At 32.5% G+C, this 25,631-nt stretch overlaps 1 protein-coding gene and 1 non-coding gene across 2 annotated transcripts; both read right to left on the bottom strand.

The window, feature by feature from the left end:
- Positions 1-5,245: 5,245 nt before the first annotated feature.
- On the bottom strand, positions 5,246-8,367 carry LOC108474880 (acetate--CoA ligase CCL3-like). The gene is made up of 3 exons (XM_017776916.2): positions 8,062-8,367; positions 6,618-7,208; positions 5,246-6,357 (listed from the first exon to the last, which is right to left on the bottom strand). Exons 1-3 carry the CDS (start codon positions 8,272-8,274, stop codon positions 5,461-5,463), a joined length of 1,701 nt encoding a protein of 566 aa, XP_017632405.1. The 5' UTR covers positions 8,275-8,367; the 3' UTR covers positions 5,246-5,460.
- Positions 8,368-16,355: 7,988 nt separating this feature from the next.
- LOC128291090 (small nucleolar RNA R71) lies at positions 16,356-16,461 on the bottom strand. The gene has a single exon (XR_008280866.1). It is a non-coding gene; the product is annotated as a small nucleolar RNA R71 (small nucleolar RNA).
- Positions 16,462-25,631: the final 9,170 nt, after the last annotated feature.

Here is a 25,631-nt window from a genome sequence, read left to right as displayed (position 1 = left end):
ACGGAGCATTACCGGTCACTACAGTTTATAACACGAATCATATAAAATTAATTATTATAAATTTCAATATTTTATCTTATTGATTCTTAAATGGACATTCGGGGCCCAATGAAGATGTTAAGAACAAATTGGGACCTAATCAGAAGCTTATAAAAATTTTAATAAAATTTCTAAAATTTCTTTTAATGAACAGTACCACACGCCTGTGTTGTCACCCCGTGTGACTCACACAGTTGGGACACGCCATGTCCTTTACCCGTGTACTTCTTTGACTTATTGCTCATGAACAAAGTAGTTTCACACAGCCAAGACACACGCTCGTGTGCTTAACCCGTCTGGATTTATTTTCAATCCGAACCTAGTGCAGTTTTCACACGGCCAGACACATGTCCGTGTACTGTGGTCGTGTACTTCACATGGCTGAGACACACGCCCGTGTCTCTGCTCATATGGCCATACCTTAGAATTCTGTTCACCAAATTTTTAGATGCAAGAGACACACGGTCTACTCACATGCCCGTGTAAGGGCCGTGTGTCTCACATGGTCTATTCACATGCCCGTGTGCCAGGCCGTGTGGACTCAAAATGAACCCTATAGTCTAAGTTTACCAACCCTGTAAAATTTAATAACAAGCAACTTAAAATTCAATCTTTCAACCAGTCCAAAACATGATTAAATACATCCATTACACACTAAAACCACCAATGTAACGATCTATCTCGAGTGTATTAATAAGTATTTAACATAAGAACTTTCAAATAGTATACTTTGATACCGTTCATAATCAAATCAAATAAACTATGTAAAAGACCATTTTATAATACTTAAGTCTACATATAAAAGTTAACCAATGTCATCATTTACACTATTAACATTCACATTCAAAATGACTTCCAAAAGACAACTTAGGTACATGCCCTTTTTCAAAATAAAATACGTCACCAAGTATTTGAGTTTGGGCTTGTCTTGGATGCTGAGTTGTTAGTCACTTTCGTACCTAACCTGCGCACAGAAACAAATGGTACGCTGAGTATTCACTTAGTGGTATTTCTATAAACCAACACTTAAACATTTATTAACACAAAATGCATTTAAACTACTACTTTCAAATCTAATAGCACTAATTATATTCAAGTTCTTTCTCAATGAAACATTAAGTTCAATTATATATCCATCAATAACAGTCGATTTCCAATACAGTAGCATAGTCATGCAATTTTCTAGTGTGGTAATTTACCCCTATTAACATAATTCAGACTTTGGCGGATACACGGATCCAACCAACATACCAATACGGCACAATATGCCTTATTGGCTTTACTGAAGTAAATAGTAGCAGTACGGTACATAGTACCTCACCGGATTAAACCTAAGTAACAAAAATAGTACGACACACGAAGTGCCTCATCGACACAAAGTCGAAGTAACAGTATGACACTATTAGTGCCTCATCGACCTAAGGTCGAAGTATCCCTATACACTTCCAATCCTATGGCATGCCAATTATATCCAACCTAGCCCGAAACTGTTAATAGGGTATTTATTTCACTTAAATTTTCAGATAACAGTCAATATACATTGCAATTCAAATAATCACAACTCAACTTGATTCAATACAATGATAGTAATACTTACCTCTATCTAATAAATGCAAATAAAATTTTTAAGTTTGGTTTATAGAAATACAAATCATAATTTTTCAGATTACTCCTCATCCACCTTTTCTTTTCCTTTCTTTGTCGATGTCTCCGGTACTACATTAGCTACGGAAATTAAACAATTCGTACTATTAATACAATAACAATTCATAATGAATAATTGAATTTTTATTTAATCCAAACCTAAATTTTCAATTTAATGCTAATTAACACATTTATTTTTGTCACTCAATTTCATACTTCATTTTTATTCAATTTCTTATCATATTCTCCTTAAACATTGAATATTCATGGTAAAACCCTAATATCAAGTTTCTTTCAATTTAGTCTCTCAAACATAAAACTTATAGCTTCTTTTATAATTTAATCCCTTAATCAATTCTAACTTGAAATCTATTCAATTAAATCCCTAATTCAACAATTTGTTCAACATAACCCATGTCTAAAAATCTATTAACTTTCAAAATTTCCACTTACATCAAGTAATATTTGTCCCTAGGACTCCAAAAACATCAAAATTATAAAGAAAGAAACTTAATTGACTTACCAAATTAGACTTCAAGCTTCAAAACCCTAATTTTCCCTTTTCTTTTTTTTTCTTTCTTTTTCTCCCCTATTTCGTTCCACTATCCGTTTATTCTTTGTTTTTATTTCTTTATTTCTTTTATGTTTTATTATATTATTATTATATTAATATATATTATATTATATACTTAAGTATTAAGTATAAATATATGTATATTATACATACACATGGAATAATATTTTCCATACATTTGACACTATTCCTTTTATGGGTTATTTACTAATTTAGTCTCTTCAATTTTCTTTAGTCTATAATTAAACTTTTACACTATATTCAATCTAGTCCTTACACTAAATTAACCTTAATTCAAGCTAAATCACTTAACTAAAATCTAATTAATCACTTAACTAACTTCGTAAATATTTCTAATAAATATTTACGAACCCGATTTTCTCACGATTTTCGATACCCTTAAATTTCAGGTCATTACAACGAAATTCATGTCCATCAGTCAACTTATATGAAAAAGATCTTAAAGAAATTTTATATGGATAAAGAACATCCATTGTGTACTCTGATGATTGTACGATCATTAGATGTGAATAAAGATCAATTTCGTCCTTACGAGAATGATGAAGAGTTTCTTGGTCCTAAAGTACCATATCTAAGTGCCATTGGAGTATTGATGTATCTTGCAAACAACACAAGACCTGATATAGCTTTTGCTGTAAACTTGTTAGTAAGATTTAGTTCTTTTCCAGCACGTAGACATTGGAATGAAATTAAACATGTATTTAGATATCTCAGAGGGACAATTGATATGGGGTTATTTTATTCAAATAATTCAAAATACCTATTAGTTAGTTATTGATGGTCGTGTAACTAACTAAAAATTTGACTTAAGGCAAGTGCACCTATCGAACAGTAGTATAGTTATGGTGAGACCGAAAATATCGTATCTATGAGAACTAAAAGTACTAGTAATTACTATCTTTTTATTATCTAGCTTAAGAATTAAAGTGTGTTTTTAAACTAAAACTATTTATCTAATTAACAAAGATTAAGACAAAGATGAAGTTTGGAAAATACTTTAGGAAAAACCAATGGAGAAGACAATACCTAAGGAAGAATCCACCTAGACTTCACTTATTACTTCTGAAAAAGACAATTTATTCACTTAACTTAATCCGTAGAAATCCCTAATTTATGTTAGTATCTCTCTCGAGAATAAGAACAACTGACTTTAGGTTAATTAATTAAAATCTCTTTCTAATTAAAACCCCTATTGTCGCATTAACTCGATCTATGGATTCCCTTAGTAAATTTGACTCTAATCCGACAGATTTATGTCGTCCTATCTCTAGGATTGCATTCAACTCCGTTTAATTATGGATGATCTACTCTTACACAGGGACTTTTGCTCCACTGAATAAGTACATCAAAACTTGAATTAATACCCTGGAATATTAAAACAAGAATTTAAAACTTACAATTAAGAATAAGAATAAGTCTTTATCATATAATTTAAATAGTAATAAGATTTGTCATAGGGTTCATCTCCCTTTGGTATTTAGGGAGTTTAGTTCATAATAATAATGGAAAATATCTCAAAGTTTGGAAAACAACAAAACATAAAGAAACTTAAAGAACTTCTAGGAAATTGGAAGGAAATCTTCAGTCTTGATGTAGATCCTGGCTCCGAGGTGATTCCGATGGCTGTTCTTGAATATTGCCTCCAACTCTGTGTGTCTCCCCTAATCCTCTTCTAGGGTGTTTATATAGGCTTTAGAATGCTTCAAAACCCTTAAAAGTGCCCTTTTCCAAATAGAACTAGGCTTGGGCTTGGCAGAGACACGGCCTATGCCACGCTCGTGTGACGATGCTTAGGCCGTGTATAATACTGAGTTGGTTCTTAGTTGACATGGCCATGACACACGGGCGTGTGGATCCCCCGTGTGGAAGTGCCTAGGCTGTGTGAAACACTGATTTAGGCCCAATTTGTCCGTTTTTGGCCCATTTCTTGCTATTTTTGCTATCCTAAGCTCTCCTGAATATAAAACGTGAAATTAAAGGATTAGGAGCATCGAATTCACTAAAACCAAGGAAAAAACATTTATAAATATGCCAAGCATGGGGTAAAAATATGTATATATTACAGTTTATCAATTATGCTAATGCTAGATATTTATCGGATCCACATAAAGGTCAATCTCAAACGGGATATCTATTTACATGTGGAGGTACTGTCATATCATGGCATTCGACAAAGCAAACATTAGCTGCTACCTCTTCAAATCATGCTGAAATAGTTGCAATGCATGAGGCAAGTCGAGAGTGTGTTTGGCTAAGGTTATTAACCCCACATATCCAGAAGATATGTAATTTGCCTTTACAGGAAAATATGTTAACTATCTTATACGAAGATAATGCAGCATGTATAGCTCAATTAAAGGGTGGTTATATTAAAGGTGACAGAACGAAACATATTTTACCAAAATTATTCTTCACTCATGATCTTGAGAAGAAATGAGATATAGAAGTTCAACAAATTCGTTCTAGTGATAATTTAGCAGATCTTTTTACCAAGGCATTGCCAACTTCAACATTTGAAAGACTACGAAACAAGATTGTAATGCGTCGACTCAAAGATATAATGTGATGTTGTCATTAGGGGGAGTCTAAAACACGTTGTACTCTTTTCCTTTAACCAATGTTTTGTCCCACTGGGTTTTCCTGGTAAAGGTTTTTAACGAGGCAACTTGCAATAGGAGATTGTGTATTCTTTTTCCTTCATTAGGTTTTTATCCCATTGTGTATTCTTTTTCCTTCATTAGGTTTTTATCCCATAGGATTTTTACTAATAAATGTTTTAATGAGGCACAATTTTTTCTAGTGGACATCCAAAGGAGAGTGTTACAAATAAATGTGAATGTCCATATTCTAACCCCCTCATTTATAAAAAAAAAAACCTCTCATTCAAATGATGAAAATTACGAAAAACCCATGGGATGTTTGTATCATGAACATTCTTAAAAATTCATTCTTCAAATTATTGCTCCATTTCACACGTGAATCAACTTAATTTCTTTCTTCAAGTCAATATGAATCACAATTGGAACAAAAATAATACCGCAACTTTCAACACATTACACCATACATGATATGATAGGAAAAATAATTTAAACAGGACATGATACACCTTTATGTTAGAATCTGTTTATTATCTTACATGAATCGTCAACTTATCAAAATTTATATGAAAATAGTTTTCAGAGTTATAACTTACTCAGCTTGACAGGTCCCAGCTGTTGTGCCTTGGCTCTTAGCACATGCTTCTGAATCTTCCCTGTAGCTGTTTTTGGCAGTGGACCAAACACCACTGATTTAGGAACCCAGTAAGCAGGCATCTTGGACTTGCAGAACTTCATTATGTCCTCTGCTAACCACTGTTCATCCGATTTGTTGACCTCCGGCTTCAATGTCACGAAAGCGCAGGGCGATTCTCCCCACCGTTCATCTGCCCTAGCTACCACTGATGCCTCCAACACTTCAGGGTGCAAGTATAGACTATTTTCAACCTCAACGCTACTGATGTTTTCGCCTCCAGATATGATGATGTCCTTTGACCTATCTTTTATTTCAATGTACCCATCTTGATGCTTCACACCAAGATCCCCAGAGTGGAACCAGCCGTTTGCAAATGTCTCCTCGTTTGCTTTCGGGTTCTTTAAGTAGCCCTTCATCACGACATTGCCACGCATCACTATTTCTCCCATGGTTTTTCCATCGGCAGGGACAGGTTCACCGGTTTTGGTACTGATCACATCTAGGCATTCTAAAGTAGTGTATCGAACACCTTGACGTGCATTTAGACGAGCTTGGGTATCGGGTGGTAGTGAGTCCCATTCAGGCTTCCAGGCACAAATTGTAGAAGGACCATAGGTTTCTGAGAGACCATAAGTGTGGGTGACTCGGAAGCCTTTTCGAGACATTGCAAAGAGAACAGCGGGAGGCGGAGCAGCACCGGCTGTCATTACGTGAACAACATGGGGGAGGGGCAGAATTGTGTCCTCTGGTGCGGCATTAACTATGGTATTGAGCACCACAGGTGCAGCACAGAAGTGAGTCACCCCATGCTTTGCGATGGCCGAGTAGACCCCCTTTGCTGTTACCTGCAAATGCAAATCAGTAAGTAACAAGCTATAATTGTACCTATGTTGCTTTGACTCTTCATTTTTTAAAGTATCCTCAAGACTGATATTCAACACAAATTCAAACAGAGATGTAGAAATATGACCCGCCAAACACATTTGAGTTCGAGTAATGGAAGACCGAAATATATATAACTTGATAGTTTCAATGAATTTATGCCTAGAGCCACACCAAGAATAAATGAATATGGAACAAATAAGCTAATTTGCATGGAAATTACCTGTCGAAGACATATATTTGTTCCACAAAGAGCCGCAATTGCCCAAGTGAAACACCAACCATTGCAATGGAACATGGGAAGAGTCCACAAGTATATAGCTCCTTCATTCATCCCCCATACAAGAGGATTACACAAGGACATTAAATACGCCCCTCGGTGATGTAAAACTACTCCTTTAGGGCTGGCTGTTGTGCCCGAAGTATAACCCAAAGCTATACTTTGCCACTCATCCTGGGGAGGTTTCCAAGCAAAGTCAGGGTCACCACTTTCTAAGAACTTTTCGTACTCAATGGCTCCTTGTCCCAAAGCATATCGAAGTGCTTCGGGATCGCAGGCTTCATCGGCGACGACAACCAGAAGTGGAGGGTTGAAATGGCCTTGGCTTTTCTCCTTCATGATTTTCAATGAATCCTCTGCCAAAGTGAAGAACTCTTGGTCCACAATGACAGTGGCAGACTGGGAATGGCCCAAGAGGAAAGCAATGGTGGATGCATTTAGGCGAATATTGACAGGGTTTATTACAGCACCACACATGGGAATTCCAAAATGAGCTTCATAGGTTGCAGGGATATTTGGTGCAATCACAGCCACCTGCCAATGGTAGAAAATTGCTGAACCAGATAATATATAAAATAATTTATTTTCACTGAGACTTTTAATTTTAATGAATTAATATTGGGTTTTATCTTTTCAACGATTCCTAAATATCAAATCTCAGTATTCTATTATAAGAAAAAGGTTATCCAACCTAGTTTTATACTTATATTATGGACTTATTCCAAACATAAAAGATTGACTAATTAAATTCAAGTATATTATGATATTAATAATGTAAATTATATGTTGACTGAGTCTTAATTTAATTAGACTGAGTGTCTTGGAATGGATTATATTTTTATTTATGAGTTGAAGAAAAGTATTAGTTCAAATAATATTATATTAATTTCTCATAATAAAATTAAAAAGTATATGGTAAAATTCTTATGAATTAAATTAAATTAAACAACAAATATTTCTAAAATTACAGGCATCGAAAAACTAAAATGCAAAATTTATATTAAATACTGTGATGATATATATTTGTTCCTTAACCCCTAATTTCCATCTTCATACACATATAAATAAATTTATTTACAGGTGCATTTGATTTTCTTTTGAGGGATGAAGAATAACAAGGACTCATTTAAAGCTTAACAAACCAAAAAGAAAATGATGAAAATAATATAAACATCGACCAATACAAATATACCTTAATATTTATAGACATAAATTTGAAATTTAATAAACTAAGCTTCATTCTTTCTATATTAGCAACTAAAAAAACATAAAAAGGAGACGAAACTAAATATTTAAGCATATATTTCATTCTCTATATTTTTGAAACTCAGCAAGCAAAAAAGCAGAACTAAGAAACGCATTAGCAACGGGTGATTATTTTGATTACCGTGCTACCGGCTCCGACGGAGCGTTTAGCGAGAGCTGAGGCCAAGCGACAGCAGCGCTGGTAAGTTTGGAGCCACGTGTAAGTATGAGATCCATGGACCACCGCTTTTCTGGACGGATGAACCTTAGCGGCTCGTTCCAAGAACCACAACGGCGTCAACGCCGTGTAGTTGGCTGCCTTCTTCGGAAGATCGTCGATATCTCTAATCGCCATCGCCGTCAATTTTCACTAAACTCTCTTAGAATCTTCCTTATTTGTTGGATTCTTTTTTTTTTCTTTGGATCGATCTTATTTGTTGCACTTCTGAAGCAGATTTATAAAGGCTGTAATATTTATTATATGGGGAATTGCGTCGAAGGCGCCACGTGAACTGTTGAAGAAAATACCATTATTCCTTTTTATTACTTAAAAAATAATATTTAGAAAGTTCTACTTTTTGATTTTGAATTTAATCGATAATATCAAAAAATATTAAATTTATTTTTTAATGTTTACATTTTTATAATTAAATCTGATCCATTTTATAGTTAAATTTGATAATATATCTTTTAAAAGAGTCAAATTTAATCATTAAGTAAAATTATTTTTCTTAACAAAAATATTATCTAAAATATGACAACATGCATGGCAATCTAAATATGTTTCATACTGCTTTTTGAAACTTTTTATAATTTTTTTGAGTTTTATTTTTATTTTTCATAATTATTAAATTATTTGTTGATATGACATACAAGAAAAATAGTGTCATGTCATCTTGAAGTGGTCAAATGGTTCAAATTTAAGATCTTTCAATGCAAAAGTTACATGACAAATGGGTCTTTTTATCAAATAACTCCGTTCTCAAGCTCAAGGTTTTAATCTTTTCAGGCTAATTCCCTCATTTATTGCGACTTGACTAATGACTAAACTCGCTTCATTGAAACTCTTATTGTGACGAGCTTTTGTTGCTATAGAATAAACCAATTTCAAAATGGGATAACATGCTTAATAAGGCATAAGTTTTAGTATCATAAGTGTTTCTTTGTAGGAACGTCCACGAGTATGATCAATTGGACAATCATGCAAGTTGCCATACCAATATCGTTACAAGATTAATGTTTTAGTCAGCATTTCTGTTGAGAAAAAATAATTTGATGCTTTTCAAAAGATTAGTGACTAAATTTAACTAAAAAAATATAAGAACTAAATTGATAAAAATGTAAAGATTAAAAGTTAAATTTATTATCATATTTTTCCTATTAATTAGATATCAATTATTTCAAGATGATTTTCCATTCATTATTAATGAAATAAAAAAATCAAATGTTTATCCTAAAGATGATTAATCGGATATCAATTATTTAAAGATGGTTATTCTATTTGGAGAATTGGGTTTTCGCCGGTTATAGGGTTTGTTCCCTTGTCGAGGCTGAGTTATGGGGAGTGTATGTTAGGTTGATGCATGCTTAGCAAATGGGGGTAAGAAGGATGGTTTTGGAGACAAACAATTTAGAAGCCGTGATTTTGATCACCAAGCAATCTTCGGGAAGCTGGAGTACTGCTGCGAAGGTGGCATTGGTACCCATACTTCTAGTCAACCACCAAATGAAGTCCTTGGAATTATACATGAAAATATTGAAGGATATACAATAATCAGAGTAGTTTTGATCTAAGTTTTGGTTAGACATGATGATGGGTAGAGTTACTCGTTTAGGTTTGAAGGCTCGTCTTAAAAGTGAGAGAATTTGGATAAAAAATATAAAATTAAAAAGTGGGTTTGGTTAAAAAATAAAACTCGTTTTTTAAATGAGTCGAGTTTCGGGCAGAATTTTTTTGGCTTGGGCTTAATTCGAATCATATGCCTATACTCTTTTTTTTTGTATTTTTAATTTGTTGAAAATATATATTTTAATAATTTTTGTGTATTTGATGTATTATATTTTTAAATTTATTTTTATAAAGAAAAATAATCTATAAAAATTATTACGGTTGGACTCGAGTTTAACATTTTAAATATAGATCTGATTTAAACAAAAAATTAAATTCATTTTTTAGATCAAATCAAACTCAAACTCAAAAAATAAGCCTAAAATTCTAAATTGACTCGACCCAAACTCAATCCCATCCGGCCTAGATGAAAGTTATCTCTTATTATCTTTTCCTACCAAACGAAAAGACACGCAATATCATTTTATATTTGCTTGTAAAAGATTTTAATTCCATTCATAATGAATATAATGATAATCTTTATTTGGCAAATCTTTTCTTTTTCATTTTTAATTCTTTGGGCCACCTCATGTTGACGCAGCCAGAGACTGGATCAAAGAAACAAATGGCCATTTTTTCTATTTAATCAATAAATTAAAATTTAATTTAATTCCTTTGGTGTTTGCATCATCAATACTATGATAAATGATTTTCTCTCTTTTAATAAGGGAAGACCATTGGATAATTTCCTTTTATTGAGCCTTAATTTAATTAATATTAGTATTATTTTCAGTGTAGGAGGACGTAGGTTCTAGTTCGTTAAAATGTATTATTTTCTTATTTAAATGTTGAAAAAGAGTTATGATTAATTTTAGATATTATATCAAAAGAAAGTAAATGTAATAAGAAATTATAATAAAATTTTTAATTTATTTATAAAAGTTCGATAAAACTATAAATACAAAATAAATTATAATCATAGTTCACACGCTTATAAAAATATTATAAAAATCAAAATATAACCAAATAAATCTATTGCACTATATTGTAGAGCAATACAAAATCAATGCAATTTTTTTGTGGGTGTATTTGGGTTTTTTCTTAAATACGATTGGTATTAGAATGAATATAATATTATTTAAAAATTATATATTTATTTAAAATAATTTATTGATAGTTGCAAAATAAAAAATATATAAAAATAATTTAAATCAATTTAATAGTAGGCACACAAATAAATAACTTTAAATTTGCAAATGATAAATTTTTTTAGATTTATATAGTATTGATTTTTTAAAATATTAGTGTAAAAAGCTTTTGAATATTATTTTTATGTTTTTAAAGAATATTTTAATATTTCTAAATATTTTTTCTAGAAAATTTAAAAATATTAATATCTAGGGAGGAATCCACGGACACAGGAGTAAAACTAAAGTAATTTTCTTTGTACATTAATATTTCAATGATTCAAGCGATGAATTTATCAATATAATTGTAATTTTCATGTATGTAAATTTTGAATTAATCTAACATCTCTATCATATCGATCTAAAATACTATATATATTAATATTTATTGAATGATTGAAAGTTTTTACATAAAATAAATAGTTAAAAGTTATTAATTTATATCAAACTTGACATGCATGATCCATATGAATTAACTACAAAATCTGACAGTTGAATATTAAAATCTTAATCGTACAAAGAGATATGAAATGGTATAAAATTATTTTAGTTTTACATTGGTGTAAGTGGATCCCTCCCTTAATAGTTAAACTTTTAATGGGCATTTAATAATATTAATTTTAACTAAATAAAATTTTTTTACTAAATTTTGTACAAAATAATACTTTTGAAATAATTTTAATCAAACCATATTTTTAAAATAAATGTAACAGACTATTTTTAGTAGTGTTAGAAACAATGGTTTCGGGAAGACAATATCGATGAGTTAGTTATTATTTTACTATTTATTTAATGTCTACCGGATAGTATTAAGGTCTTATTAAAATTTCGTTAAGAAATTTTGAGGTTTAATTGGTTAATTAGGTAAAAAGGACTAAATCGTAAAAGGTGTAAAAGTTTATTTCTATTAGTTAAAGGGGTCAAATGGTTATGGAATTTTAAGTTAATGGACTTGAATGGTAAATAGACCATTTAATGAGTTAGTGGATAGTAATGGATATGGTTTTATTGAAATTTTGATAGTTTTTAAAGGTTAAAATAGTAATTGAATAATTAAAAGAAAAATTAAGTAAAGAAAGATGACACAAAGTCATCATCTTCTTTCTTTCTTTTTGTTTCAACCAAAAATCCATGGGAGGAGAGCTTGAAGTTTTCATCTAGGGTTTAATTTATGCATGCAAGTGAATTCAAGCCTTGTTTTTAATGATTTTTATATTTTTGAGTTCGTTTTAGCTTTATCTAGCTAGCTCGGGGGTTAATTTGAAAATTTTTTAAAGGTTGATGGAATTTACATGTCTGTTTTTGAATGATTTTTGATGTTAGTTGATAGATAATGAATCCTTTTTGAAAAATAAACATGTTTTGTTAAGTGATTTTTGGTGAAATTACATTTAGGGATTAAGTTGTTAAAAGTATAAATCATGGGTTTTATTGTGAAATTTTGGTAATAATGGGTTTTTTCAAAGTCCCTAGTAACATTGGTTAAGTTGGATTTAGGCTAAAATGAGCTATATTCAAGTTATGAGTTTAATGACTAAATTGTGAAAAGTCAAAGTATTAGGGTAATTTTGTAATTTTTCATAAATATGAATTATGGATTAAATTGAATTCTAGAAGTACTTAATTGATTGAAATTATCCATTTAGATCAAGATAAACCACGTTTGGACTTAAATCGAGGAAAAGCTAAAGCTTTAGACTAGTTCGATTTTACTACTACGCCCCTAATTATCGAGGTAAGTCTGTATGAATTGTGATGATATTAATGTTATATAAATTGAATGTTTAATGAGTTTTTTCAATATAAATGAATCAAAATATGAATTTATTCACGCTATAATGAATTGACGGATATCGAGGCCTAATTGAACCTTAAAAATTCTTAGGATACAAATGACATGTCATTAGGATTTTTATGTTTCGAGTACTGGTCTTGAATGTTCTACTGATGGCTGAGGTCTTGCATTTATTGCAGATTCTCCACAACTCGTGTACCTTACATTCCGACCTACAGCTCGTGTGAGTAGGCCCATGTCACAGCTTGTATGAGTAGGCCCATTTCACAGCTTGTGTGAGCAAGCCCATTTCACAGCTCGTGTGAGTAGGCCTATTTCACAACTCATGTGAACATTGATTTAAAGGAAATGTTATGGTTACATGTAAAGACACACTATGTGTAACACCCCGGACTTTGGGGTTAAAAGTTTTGGGGTTTGCATTTAAGGTTAGTGCATAGCTTGACCATTTACGTGTGTGTTTCTGCGTTTTAGTGTTAGAATGGGCCTGTTGGTATAGTGGATGCTGTGTGTTAATTTAGCTTGGGGTTCTGGGTTCGAGTCCTCATGCATACTTTGAGGAATTGTTTTTGCACTTCCAATTTATTTGAGTGTAAAATATTTATTTTATTTATTATTTATTTTGACGATAAAATACCTCAAGAGAGTAGCACGTTTTTTCTTTTCTTTTTTCCTCTTCCTCTTTTTCTCTTTGTAAAATAGAACTGCTTTTTCTTTACTTTTTGCTTTTCTTTGGTATCTCGTGGATATGGGTTCTTCCGGGTAAGATCTAAGGTTCAGATTAGTGAAGAGAGTCAAACGATTCTAGGTACTCGTTTCTATCTAAGGTGTGGGTTTCGTATCTTATCTAATTTATTTGAAAATTCTTGTTTCGACTTTGTAAAAGTTGGCATTTTATGTTTGTGTTCGCAAACCGGTTATTTATAATGTTGTGATGTTGTTTTCATGCCTTGAACTTATTTAATTTGGTATAATTTCGAGTTATCGAGGGTTGAGAAGTGTTTCGAGAGCAGAAGCACAATTTTTCGGGCTGTTTTAGGGTGGTTTCGTGACCACACGGGTGGTCACACGAGTGTGTGCTCACTGGAAACACGAAAATCTACACACTTTTTCATGCTCTTTTTAACTCAAATTCATGCAATTTTGATAAAATTCTTGTCGAAAAATATATAATTATTATAAAATAATTAAATTGTACTTAAATTATGAGCATGTTGAATTTTAATTTATTTTATAATAAATTTTGATTAATTTTGATCATTTTCAACTGATTTGCATCAAGGGCGAAAATTGGCTCGGCAGACACTACTAGAAGCACAAAACCGAGAAGCGATTTTTGAAGCATCGAGGTGAAATAGTTTTTCAGCCTAAGACGGTCCAAATTATGTATATTAATTCATAATATAATTAATTTTAATCCAATTTAATTTGGTTTAAATAAATTGTTATTAATTATTTATGAAAAGTAGCCTAGTTGAGTTGAACCGAGAAAACTAATCCAACCGAGCACTAGACAGCCCAAAACCGTCCCACATGCTGACCCAATCAGCTTGTTTGGCTGATTATTTGGCGTTCAAAATGGCTGTTGAAGACTCCTTCAAATTGCATTCAAACCCCTCCGCTATTTATGCCTTTCAAGATTTGCCCCTACCTAAAAATAGCATGTTTGAAATCTTCAAACTTGCCACATGTGGGGCCAGCCATGGGGGGAGTCTTTGGCTGCTGATTTTGGCTATTTTTAGCAGCCTTCTCAACCTATAAATACTCCCCTTGGCTACTCACTTCAAACACATCTCAACTCTTCTCATCTCTTCACTTCTCTCTCATTTCTTTCTATTCATTTCCTTCCATTGTTCTTCATTTTCTTCCCCTATTCCCTTGCCGAATGATTCAATTAACCACCATTTTGAGCAGCATTCAAGTTTTCGTAGAAGCCTCAGTTCAAAAAGAACAAGGGAGAATGTGGAGTGGAGCAAACTAGTCAAGCCACAGAGAAAACACCGGGTTTGATTCTTATTCCCTATCCTTTTAATTTTGTTGTTGTTGTGATGAAGATGTCTATGAATATTTGTGAGGTTGATATGTTTAATTTAATTAATATGGATTAAATTTAATTCATGTTAGGTTGATTGCATTTCGTCTACTTAATTTATTAAAATTGTGTTTGTATTGTTATAGGCCTCGGTAAGATGTTTGATTAAGTAAAACCATGACTAAGTTATTCTTGCATTACAATTGTAAGGTAACTAATGAATTAATTATTTAGACAGAAAGAAATTGTAATTAATTAACACGATGCTTAATCAGTGCATGTTTAATCATCTAAGGTAGCTGAGGGTTAAATTAGCAACGGTATCTAGCGATACATTAGGCTTGCATAACTTGCAAGATTATTGTGATTAAACTGTTTCAAGGTAGAAATACATTGTTACCTTAGGTAATCTTTTATGTGCTTATGAGATTGAATTCATTGTTTGAATTGGCATAGAGATATGTACAATAGATTATTTTAATTTCATAAGTATGTATGTGCATTAACACATTTGTTTATTAGAATTTGTTTAATCGGTTGAATTGAAATAGATATATAGTCAAAAGATAAATGGATTTTGGTAGGTAAGTATGTTCATAAGTTAGCAAATTACAGAGTTGCCGTGAATTTATTCGTAACAACATGAACATGAGCTTAATAATTCTAAGTTAAGAAATACAATTAATCTAAGATAACTATGTTATCTTGATTAAAATCATCTTTTGAAATTGTGCATGAGAACTTTTATTTTATTTTTATTTATTTTACTTTGTTAAATCCTAGTTTTTAATCACTTCTTCAAATCAAAATATTTTTCTTCACCAAAGTGTTTTTAAAATTGCATTCATAAGTAATTCTTTTCACAGTTCTTGTGAGTACGATTGTGTACACTTGCACATTTCTGTAGTTCCAAGTTTTTGGCGCCGTTGCCAGGGACTGTTTTAAAATACATTATTTGTGAGATTGTTAATTTTGCATTTTGGTTTCTTTTTTTTGTTAAATTTTAATTCTAATTTTTTTTTGTTTATTTAAGGTGTTTATGAGTATTGACCAAATTATTGACTTACTCCCTGAAGACCCTGAAATTGAAAGGACTTTCTGACAAAGGAGAAACAAGTGAACCAAAGAAGGACCGAAGAGATGAATTTCGAAAATCCAAACCAAAATCCAGGATGAACATTCGCTTATAATACTCATAATTCGATCATTGATGCCAATGACAGAAACTGTTTCATTCAACAATATGCCATTCCTCTATTCAACGAGCTCAATCCGAGTATTAGGAGGCCCGAAGTCGAGGCACAACAATTTGAGCTGAAGCCAGTTATGTTCCAAATGTTGCAAAATATGGGTCAATTTAGTGGGATTCCTATTGAAGATCCACATCTTCATCTTCGGCTATTCATGGAAGTGAGTAACTTATTTAAACTAGTCGGGGTGATTGAAAATTCCTTAAGATTGAGATTATTTTCATACTCCTTAAGAGTTAGAGCACGAGCATGGTTGAACTCCCTACCATCTGGTTCCATAACTATATGGCAAGAGTTCGTTGAACGTTTCTTAATGAAATATTTTCTTCCATCTTTAACCGCTAAGATTCGAAATGAAATCACTTCATTTCAGCAACTTGATGAATAATATTTATATGAGGCATGAGAGCAATTCAAGGAGTTATTATGAAAGCGCCCTTATCGCGACATTCTTTGCTGCGTTCAAATGGAGACTTTCTATATTGGTCTCAATATTCATACTAGAATGATGGTGGATGTTTCGGCAAATGAAGCCCTTCTTTCTAAGTCTTATAACGATGATTACGAGATTATTGAAAGAGTTGCTAAGAATAATTATTAGTGGCCAACCAACTGAGCAGCCTCAGAAAGACGAGCAGTAGGAGTACATGAAGCGGACACACTTGCTTTTATGCTTAAGAACATAATTTTTAATGGTTTCAATGGTAATCTGTCAGGTCAGCAGTCGAACTAGTTCGAGAATATTTCTTGTGAATACTGTAGAGATGGCCATTTCTTTGAAAATTGCCTATCAAATCAAGAGTCAAATTATTACATGGGAACTCAGAATTGGAATGGTCCGTAATCAAATTTTTACAACTCTTCATAGAAGAATCATCTAATTTCTCCATGGAGTAATCAATGTGTGGACCATAGTGACTCTGTTATGCCATTTTGACCAAATTATCCGTCGAAATATTCTCAACAAGTGCAATAACCCCCACCAACTGAATCTTCAAGTGATCTTAAGAATCTGCTGAAGGCAAACATAACGAAGAATGATACCACTTTAAGAAATATGGAGAATCAAGTGGGTCAGCTAACTAATGAACTTCAAAATAAACCCGAAGGTATTTGGTCGAGCAACACAGAAAATCCAAAAATTTTAGGCAAAGAACATTGCTAAGTAGTCTCTTTGCCAAGTGGAAAGACATTGGAGCCCAAGGTGGTTGAGGTTCAAGATGAGCCTGTTGTAGCTCAAGACAAAGTGGAAGTTCAACCAAGTGTTGAAACTCCTATATCACAGAAGTTAGATTCAATGATCCTTGATGAGGTAAACTCTAAACCTGTTAGTTTTAATTATCTAACACCCTTATCAGATGCAGAAAAATTTCCACAGAAGTGTTGTCTGGTTAAAGCTAAGATTCCACCATTGCCATATCCTCAACGATTCTAAAAGTAACAACGAGATACTTAATTGAAAGAACTTTTTGATGACAAAGTGTATTTTAATGACTTCGATGCTGCTAAATACCCGGATGTAGTTGAAGACTGTTTTACTATTTCCAAGATGGAATCGCTAGCTTCTACAGAGCTGGAGCTCAATTATGTAGATGATCCGTTAGAATGTGTTCTGCTAGCAGATTCACCAAGTGATGATGAAGACGAGGAATGTTTGGCTTTGCTAGAAGCTAAAACGAAAGGATTCACTCAAGAAGTTCCACTGGAATTATTAGAGTTATTATCTCGGGAGTACACACAACCAAAAGTGTTGATTGAAGAGCCAGTCGAATTGGAATTGAAGACTTTGCCTCTTCATTTGAAGTATGATTGTTTGGGTTTATCTCCATCTTTACCTATATGATTTCAGTTGAGTTCACCAAGAATATAGAAGAATAGTCATTTGTTGTTTTGGAAAAGCACAAGATGGGTGTCAGATGAATTATTGCAGATATTCGAGTCACGGGTTGGAGGATTTGTAGGAATTACAGAAAGTTAAACAAGGCCACCAGGAAAGATCATTAAGGGTTTTCTTTCCCTAATAAGATGTTGGACAGATTTGATGAGAAAGAATATGATTACTTCCTATATGGTTAAGGTTGGTATGACAAATGGCCATTTGACACCACCATAGTTAATGGCGATCCTAAATAAAATGGAGGGAGTTCTCTTCACTTTCTCTATCATTATTTTATATTTTTAGTTTTTTTTTTCTCATTTGAATAAAATGGTAGACTTAGATAAAATTTTATTTGGTTCATTACATTAATTAAAACCCTGTCTAGGAGATTGAGACTTAAGCGGGACCATCTGTGACCCCTCCAGTCTTTCTTGGGAGTTTAATTTAATGTAATTTTTTGAAAAATATTCTTCTTTGTAGGCCGAAGAATTTAAGTATTTCCTTTGTTAAATAAAAGGTCAACTTTTAAGCCAAGCACTAATTTCAGTTTACTTTCAGTATAGGAGCTTAGGATCTAAAAAGGAGCTGCCATTAGGCTTAAGACACTTCTAAGAAGGGAAATATTCAACCATTTTTCGTACAAACCTATAGCCCTTACCTTGCTCCACCTCTACTCCTAAGTAGCCCAATATTGTATCTCACTTAACCACTTAATGTTGCAGCCCTTAACTCCTAGAATCACCACCTCAAACACCTTCATTCGAAGTCACCAACTACTGCACCTAAACTATCCTTAAAACTGCCACCCTCTTCAACTCTAAACCTTACCTTCAGCTACTCAACCACCTGCCCAAAACTAAAACCACCCTTAACAAATTTCCTAAGTTTGACGCTGAGAATCCCTTTACCTAGCACCATTCCATGAAGTGACCAGTTTGGTATAATGGCTATGCTGCAACATATGTAGTTGCAGTAACATGATTACTAGATATACAAAAAAATATGGGATGACTCAATCAGAGATGCATTTAAAATATATATTTCATAACCTGTTTATTTTTGTGCCTGGATTTCATAACTCCAATGTCAAAGAAGGAAAAAGATGAGTCAGATTCTGAGGGATATGCAAATAAATAAAAAGGGAGGATTTTTACTTTATTTCATTTTCTTTCCTAGGTTATTTAATGTTTTAGGATTAAGTTCTATTACAATTTTTATTTTTTGCATAATAAAACAAGAGGTCAAAATCATAAATAAAAATGAACAAGTTGCAAAGTACAAAGTGTGACAATAGATATATACATGTCTAGGATTGGATCTAGAGAAAGCTTGATACTTAAGCAGTTAAATTGACTCACCTCCTATTTTTCTAGAATCCTACTTGGTGTATAGTATCTATTCACTTCTAAAAATGAGAAAATTGTTCATCTTAAGTAGGGGGACAGAAATATTGAAATTATTTCCTTCGAATAAAATTTTCTTTTAATTATGATTAAGATATATTTTGTTCAAAAATTTGAAATTTTGTTAAGTATGCTAAACTTCAGTATGAATAAAATTCTATTATTTCAATAATTGTTATGTTGGTTGAATTATGACATAAATGTACTCTTAATAAAGCATGCAAATCATACCATAAAATTTTTAGTTCCTTAAAAAAGTTAGGCATGCATGAAATATTAAGTCTCTAGAATTGACTTAGTAGTTTCTTAAGGCGAAATCCTAGGAAGCATGGAATGTTGAAAATGATTTAGGCAACTTTTGTTTGGACTGTTTGAGCCTTTCAAGCCGCCCTTGATGAAATTTTATCCCTTGAAACCCAACTTTGAGACTATATGGCCTAATTTTTTTGAACCCTTGCAATATTTAGCCATCACTTTTCTCTTAATTATCTTTAAATTTGTTTCAAACACTAGACTCAGTACTATTTAGAACATTCTTTGAAAATAAGTTTGGGGGAGTTGAAAAGAAGTATCAAATGCTAAAAAAAAATGTAGTACATACAACAAAATGCTCGTGAAAAAAAAAGAAAAGAAAAGAAAAGAAAAAGAACAAAAAAAGAGCAAAAAAAGAGCATATGTACTTGAAAGAAAATAGATGTACAAAAGAGCAAGTGAAAGCAAAGTAAGTTGGTGTATTGAAGTTAGTTATTTCGAAGGTCCGATTGAAGTTGAGTCTAGGGTTTTTAGCTTAAATTTATCTATCTTTTACCTACCCCTAGCCTAGCCACGTTACAACCTTTTTAAAGACCTATTGATTCAAGTTTTTATGCTACCTACATTAATGGAGAGAAATTGTTATGTTCAACATATGAAGGCATAAGTTAAACTTAATGATTGCAGCTTAATTTTGAATAAAGGAATAAAATCAAATTGGTAGGGATTTAACATGTCTTTATTAGGAATCATTTAGTTTATTTTTTCTATCATAAGAATTATCTATACTAATTTGAATGATATGTATACTTAAGCAGCAAAATTATCAAAATTCTTGTTCTTAAGCATAAAAATGTTAAATTCATAATTTCGGGTAGAATGTTGTTCTGAAGGAATTTCTCAAAGGTGTTTTCGAGAAATTATTTTCAATTTGTGTGTTACTCGGGACGAGAAATGAATTAAATTTGGGGGTGTGGAAACACGAAAATATACACACCTTTTCATGCCCTTTTTAACTCAAATTCATGCAGTTTCGATAAATTCTTGTCGAAAAATATATAATTATTATAAAATAATTAAATTTTACTTAAATTATAAAAATTTTGAATTTTAATTAATTTTATAATAAATTTTGATTAATTTTGATCATTTTTGACAGGTATGCACAAAGGAAATAATTTTATAATAAACTGGCTTGGCAAACACTACTAGAAGTTCAAAACCTTGAAGCGATTTTTTAAGCATCGAAGGGAAATAATTTTTCAGCCTAAGATGGTCCAAATTATGTATATTAATTCATAATATAATTAATTTTAATTTTAATCCAATTTAATTTGGGTTAAATAAATTATTATTAATTAATTATGAAAAGTAGCCTAGTTGAGCTGAACCGAGAAAACTGATCTAACCGAGCACTGGACAGTCCAAAACCGTCCCACAGGCTGACCCAATCAGCTTATTTGGCTGATTATTTGGCTTTCAAAATGGCCCTTGAAGACTCCTTCAAATTCCATTCAAACCCCTCCACTATTCATGCCTTTCAAGATTTGCTCCAACCTAAAAATAACATGTTTGAAATCTTCAAACATGTCAAATGTGTGGCCAGCAATGGGGGGAGTCTTTGGCTGTTGATTTTGGCTATTTTTAGCAGCCTTATCAACCTATAAATACCCCCATTGGCTGCTCACTTCAAACACATCTCAACTCATCTTATCTCTTCACTTCTCTCTTATTTTTCTCTGTTCATTCCCTTCCATTGTTCTTCATTTTCTTCCCCTATTCCCTTGTCGATTTCACCTTTTGAAAAAGAGTAAATAAACCACCATTTGAAGCATCATTCAAGTGTTCGTATAAGCCTTGGTTTGATAAGAACAAGCGGAGAAGGAGGAGTCGAGCAAACTAGTCAAGCCACAAAGAAAACACCAGATTTGATTCTTATTCCCTATCCTTTTAATTGTGTTGTTGTTATGATGAAAATGTGTATGAATGTTTGTGATGGTGATATGTTTAATTTAATTAGTATGGCTTAAATTTAGTTCGTGTTAAGTTGATTGCTTTTCGTCTACTTAATTTATTAAAATTGTGTTTGTGTTGTTATAGGCCTTGGTAAGATGTTTGATTAAGTAAAACCATGACTAAGTTATTCTTGCATTACAATTGTAAGGTAACTAATGAATTAATTATTTAAATGGATTGAAATTGTAATTAATTGACACGATACTAATCAGTGCATGTATAATCATCTAAGGTAGCTGAGGGTTAAATTAGTAACGGTATCTAGCGATACATTAGCCTTGCATAACTTGCAAGATTATGGTGATTAAATTGTTTCAAGGTAGAAATACATTGTTACCTCACGTAATCTTTTATGTGCTTATGAGATTGAATTAATTGTTTGAATTGGCATAGAGATATGTACAAGAGATTATTTTAATTTCATAATTATGTATGTGCATTAACACATTTGTTTATTAGAATTTGTTTAATCAGTTGAACTGACATAGAGATATATTTAAGAGATAAATGGATTTTGGTAGGTGAGTATGTTCATAAGTTAACAAATTATTGAGTTGCCGTGAATTTATTCGTAACAACATGAACATGAGTTTAATAATTCTAAGTTAAGAATGCAATTAATCTAAGACAATTATGTCATCTTGATTAAAATCATCTTTTGAAATCATGCATGGGAACTTTTATTTTTATTTATTTTAATTTGTTAAATCCTAGTTTTTAATCACTTCTTCAAATCAAAATATTTTTCTTCACCTAAGTGTTTTTAAAATTGCATTCATAAATATTTTTTTTCACAGTCCCTGTGGGTACGATAACGCGACATTTACTTGTCACTTTATTACTTGTTGCGATTGTGTACACTTGCATATTTCATTCATTCCACCCCCACATAGGCAATCCATACTGCCATGTAAATTGGGATTTGGGCCCTCCAGGCCAATTGTGATGCCACACGACCTGGCCACCCGGCCATGTGGCCGATTAGGGGATTTTTGTTGATATCCACACGGTCGTGTCTCATAGGCATACAGGCATGTGAGATTAGGAATTAGGGTTATGTGATTTGGTGCCATACAATCGTGTGGCTAATTTTGGGATTTAAAGATTCCACACGGGTGTGTATATTAGACACACGGCCGTGTCTGCTGGGCACACAGGGGTGTGAGACCCTTACACGGCCGTGTCTACTCTATACTCTATTTTAGTACAATTAGATAGAGAGTTACATGGCCTATTCACACGGCCATGTCCTTGGTTCACACGGGCATGTGCCTCAGCCACATTGTCGTGTGCCTCCTTCCACACAAGCGTGTTGACTCCCATACAGCCGTGTGGCCTTAAGCCACCAATTTTAGTTCTATGTATGTTTTTTATTTGAAAATGTGTCTGTGTGTTCTGACCCTTGGCTAGGCTTTAGTAAGGGTAGTTAAGACTTTGATCTAGGCTTCGGCTTATGTGTTATTTATGACTGATGTGCGAGATATCTGATTCTGAACCCGATTAGCTGGGTGTGTGCATGTTTGTTTATGTCTGACTATATGTCGATGTGTTTATTATTTCTATAAGGTTGTAAGCATACATACACTTGCATAAAGAAAATTTTGGGTTGGTTGTGACGAGAAGGAAGACTGATTCTGATCTGATCTGACAATTTAACTGCAACATGTTTGTACAGTGGTTTACCGTAATACACTGTATTGCATATACGCCAGCCTTGTTGCTTATTATTATCTAAGTTGCTTAGTCCACATATATGGTGTATAGGGTCAGATGAGCCTTTTGAGGTCCTATGTGGTGTGTTTGGTTGGATGAGCTTAAACAATTCTTTTGGGGTATGATCAAGGGACAGTGAGGTGTTTTGGCTGGATGGATGGATTTTTAATACTTGACTGTATTCATATGCATCTAGCTGTGAGCTACTTGTTTGTAATCTGTTTGTTTGTCATAACATTTGAGACTGATTCTACGTGCATTGAGGCGTTAGTGTAGTGACATTTTAGAGTGTGATGATAAGTATTATTGTATCAACCTATTAACGGGTTTATCTGTTGAGTATTCTATGTTTAATTTGGTGTGCTTTGTCTGTTGCGTATTTTTGGGACGTTGGTTCTAAGTTTGTTTTCTATTTCTTCGTATTTCTGTAAGTACTTTTCGTTATTGAACTACTGTTTGGTTTCTGATTTGTAATTCCATTATTAGTTACTTTTTGAACTCACACTAAACTCGTGTAGCTCACCCTTTAGTGTTTCCCCTTATAGGTACATTTCTAAATTCTGATGTTAGACTTGGTATACGGAGGTCTTAGACAGTCACGGTTAAAAACAGGTTTTAATTGTATTTTAATAATTTCTGAATTTGTAATTAAACACCTTAAATTGTAAGTACTATTTAGAAAACTGTGGTACGAAATTTTGTGTTTTACGCACATAAGGGTCATTGGGACTGTATTTTCTTTTGAAATATCAGGATTTTATAACTGAGAATTTTTCGTAACTTAAATACTACAATGTTTTCTTTTCAGTTTGTTAAACTAAGTTTTTTCTATGATCACTTCGGTGATCAATGTGACCTTCGAAATTCGGCCAAAACTTCTAGGTAAGTATTGGGGTGCTACACTACATGTGAGCTTTCTCGAGTATCCGATGTGATTCTAGATGGTTCAATTGATATGCAAATGGATTCAATCATGACCTTATGAAAGAATTTATGAACTAAATGATATTATTACATATGGAAAGTTACATATCTTATGGTTGATTTCATTTGTATTAGGACAAGTATACTAACTTGTGAGTTGGTGATATCATATAGGCTTTTACTAAGCTTATGGCATTGATGATGATTTATGTTTAATCTTTTAATTGTATAAATGACATGGTAAGTTATGTTTTAGTTTACATGACCTTACTAAGCATTCGTTGCTTACGTAGTTTCTTCCCTTTTCTTATTATAGATTATCGAAAGTTCGATCCATTGGAAGCTCGTCGGAGACCTATCACACTATCCAGCAAGAATTTCGGTAATTATTATGTATTTTGGCCAAGGTTAATAATAGCATGTATAGGTCATTTTGAATGGTATTTAGTGAACGTGTAAATGGTAATTTGGCATGTTTGTGCTTTGAAGTTTATGTAAGGTTGATGGACTTGTAATTCTTGTTAAGTTAGGTCCTCTTGATCACCTTTAGGTAATTGAAGTGCATGGTCTTTTGGTATGTTTGTGATGGCTTGAAAAATGGTCTTGTGTGACATGTTTTGGTAGATATTTGAACTAGGTTTTATGTTTGGACTGTGACAAAGTTAACTTGATTTTGTAACATCTCAGATTAGGGTTTAGTCGGAATAGTGGTTTCGAGACCACAAATGCGACATAAAAATATTTGTTTTATGATTATTTTGAGGTCTAAGACATGAAAGCATGCAAGTGTGAAAGTTTCATGAAGAAAATTCTAGGCGTAAGGTGTCCAATTGAAATTTAGGGACCAAATCAAATAAATTGTAAAACTTGTATTCTAGAAGCAATTTGTATGAAATTGCTTTGGATTATTAATTAAGAGGTCTTAAATAGCAATTTTCCCAAATTCTAAGTTTTTGGACAAAAATGGGCATGGATGAAAAAAATTAAAAGTTTAGTAAGGAAGGGCATTTTGGTCATTTAGTAATAAATGAATTAAAAAGGGAAAATCAAAGCAAAAATTTGCTCATTTTCAACCCTTGGCTGCCGAATTTTATGGAGAACCATAGCTAGGGTTTTCAAACTTTTCAAGCTTGAAAGTAAGTGACTTCTAGCCCGTTTTTAATGTTCTTTATATTTTTGAGATCCTCGTAACATGCTCTATCCATTTCTACCCATATTTTAAGCTAGGGTTTATGTTGAAAATTTGACCCAGGCACGAGATGATTGTTCTTTGATGATTTATGGAGGATTATGAAAGTTAGATGTTACATGAACACCTTTTGCTAGGTGATTTTTTTATGAAAACACCTCAAAGGGACCTATTTGTAAAAGGTATAAAATGTGTGGTAGAAATTTGAAATAGAGGATAATATGGGCTGGTATGAGCTTAGAAT

Source organism: Gossypium arboreum, chromosome 3 (assembly GCF_025698485.1).
Source record: "Gossypium arboreum isolate Shixiya-1 chromosome 3, ASM2569848v2, whole genome shotgun sequence".
Taxonomy (NCBI): Eukaryota; Viridiplantae; Streptophyta; class Magnoliopsida; order Malvales; family Malvaceae; genus Gossypium; species Gossypium arboreum.
The sequence above is the reverse complement of the archived record's forward strand: the minus strand, read 5'-3'. Positions and strand labels throughout refer to the sequence as shown.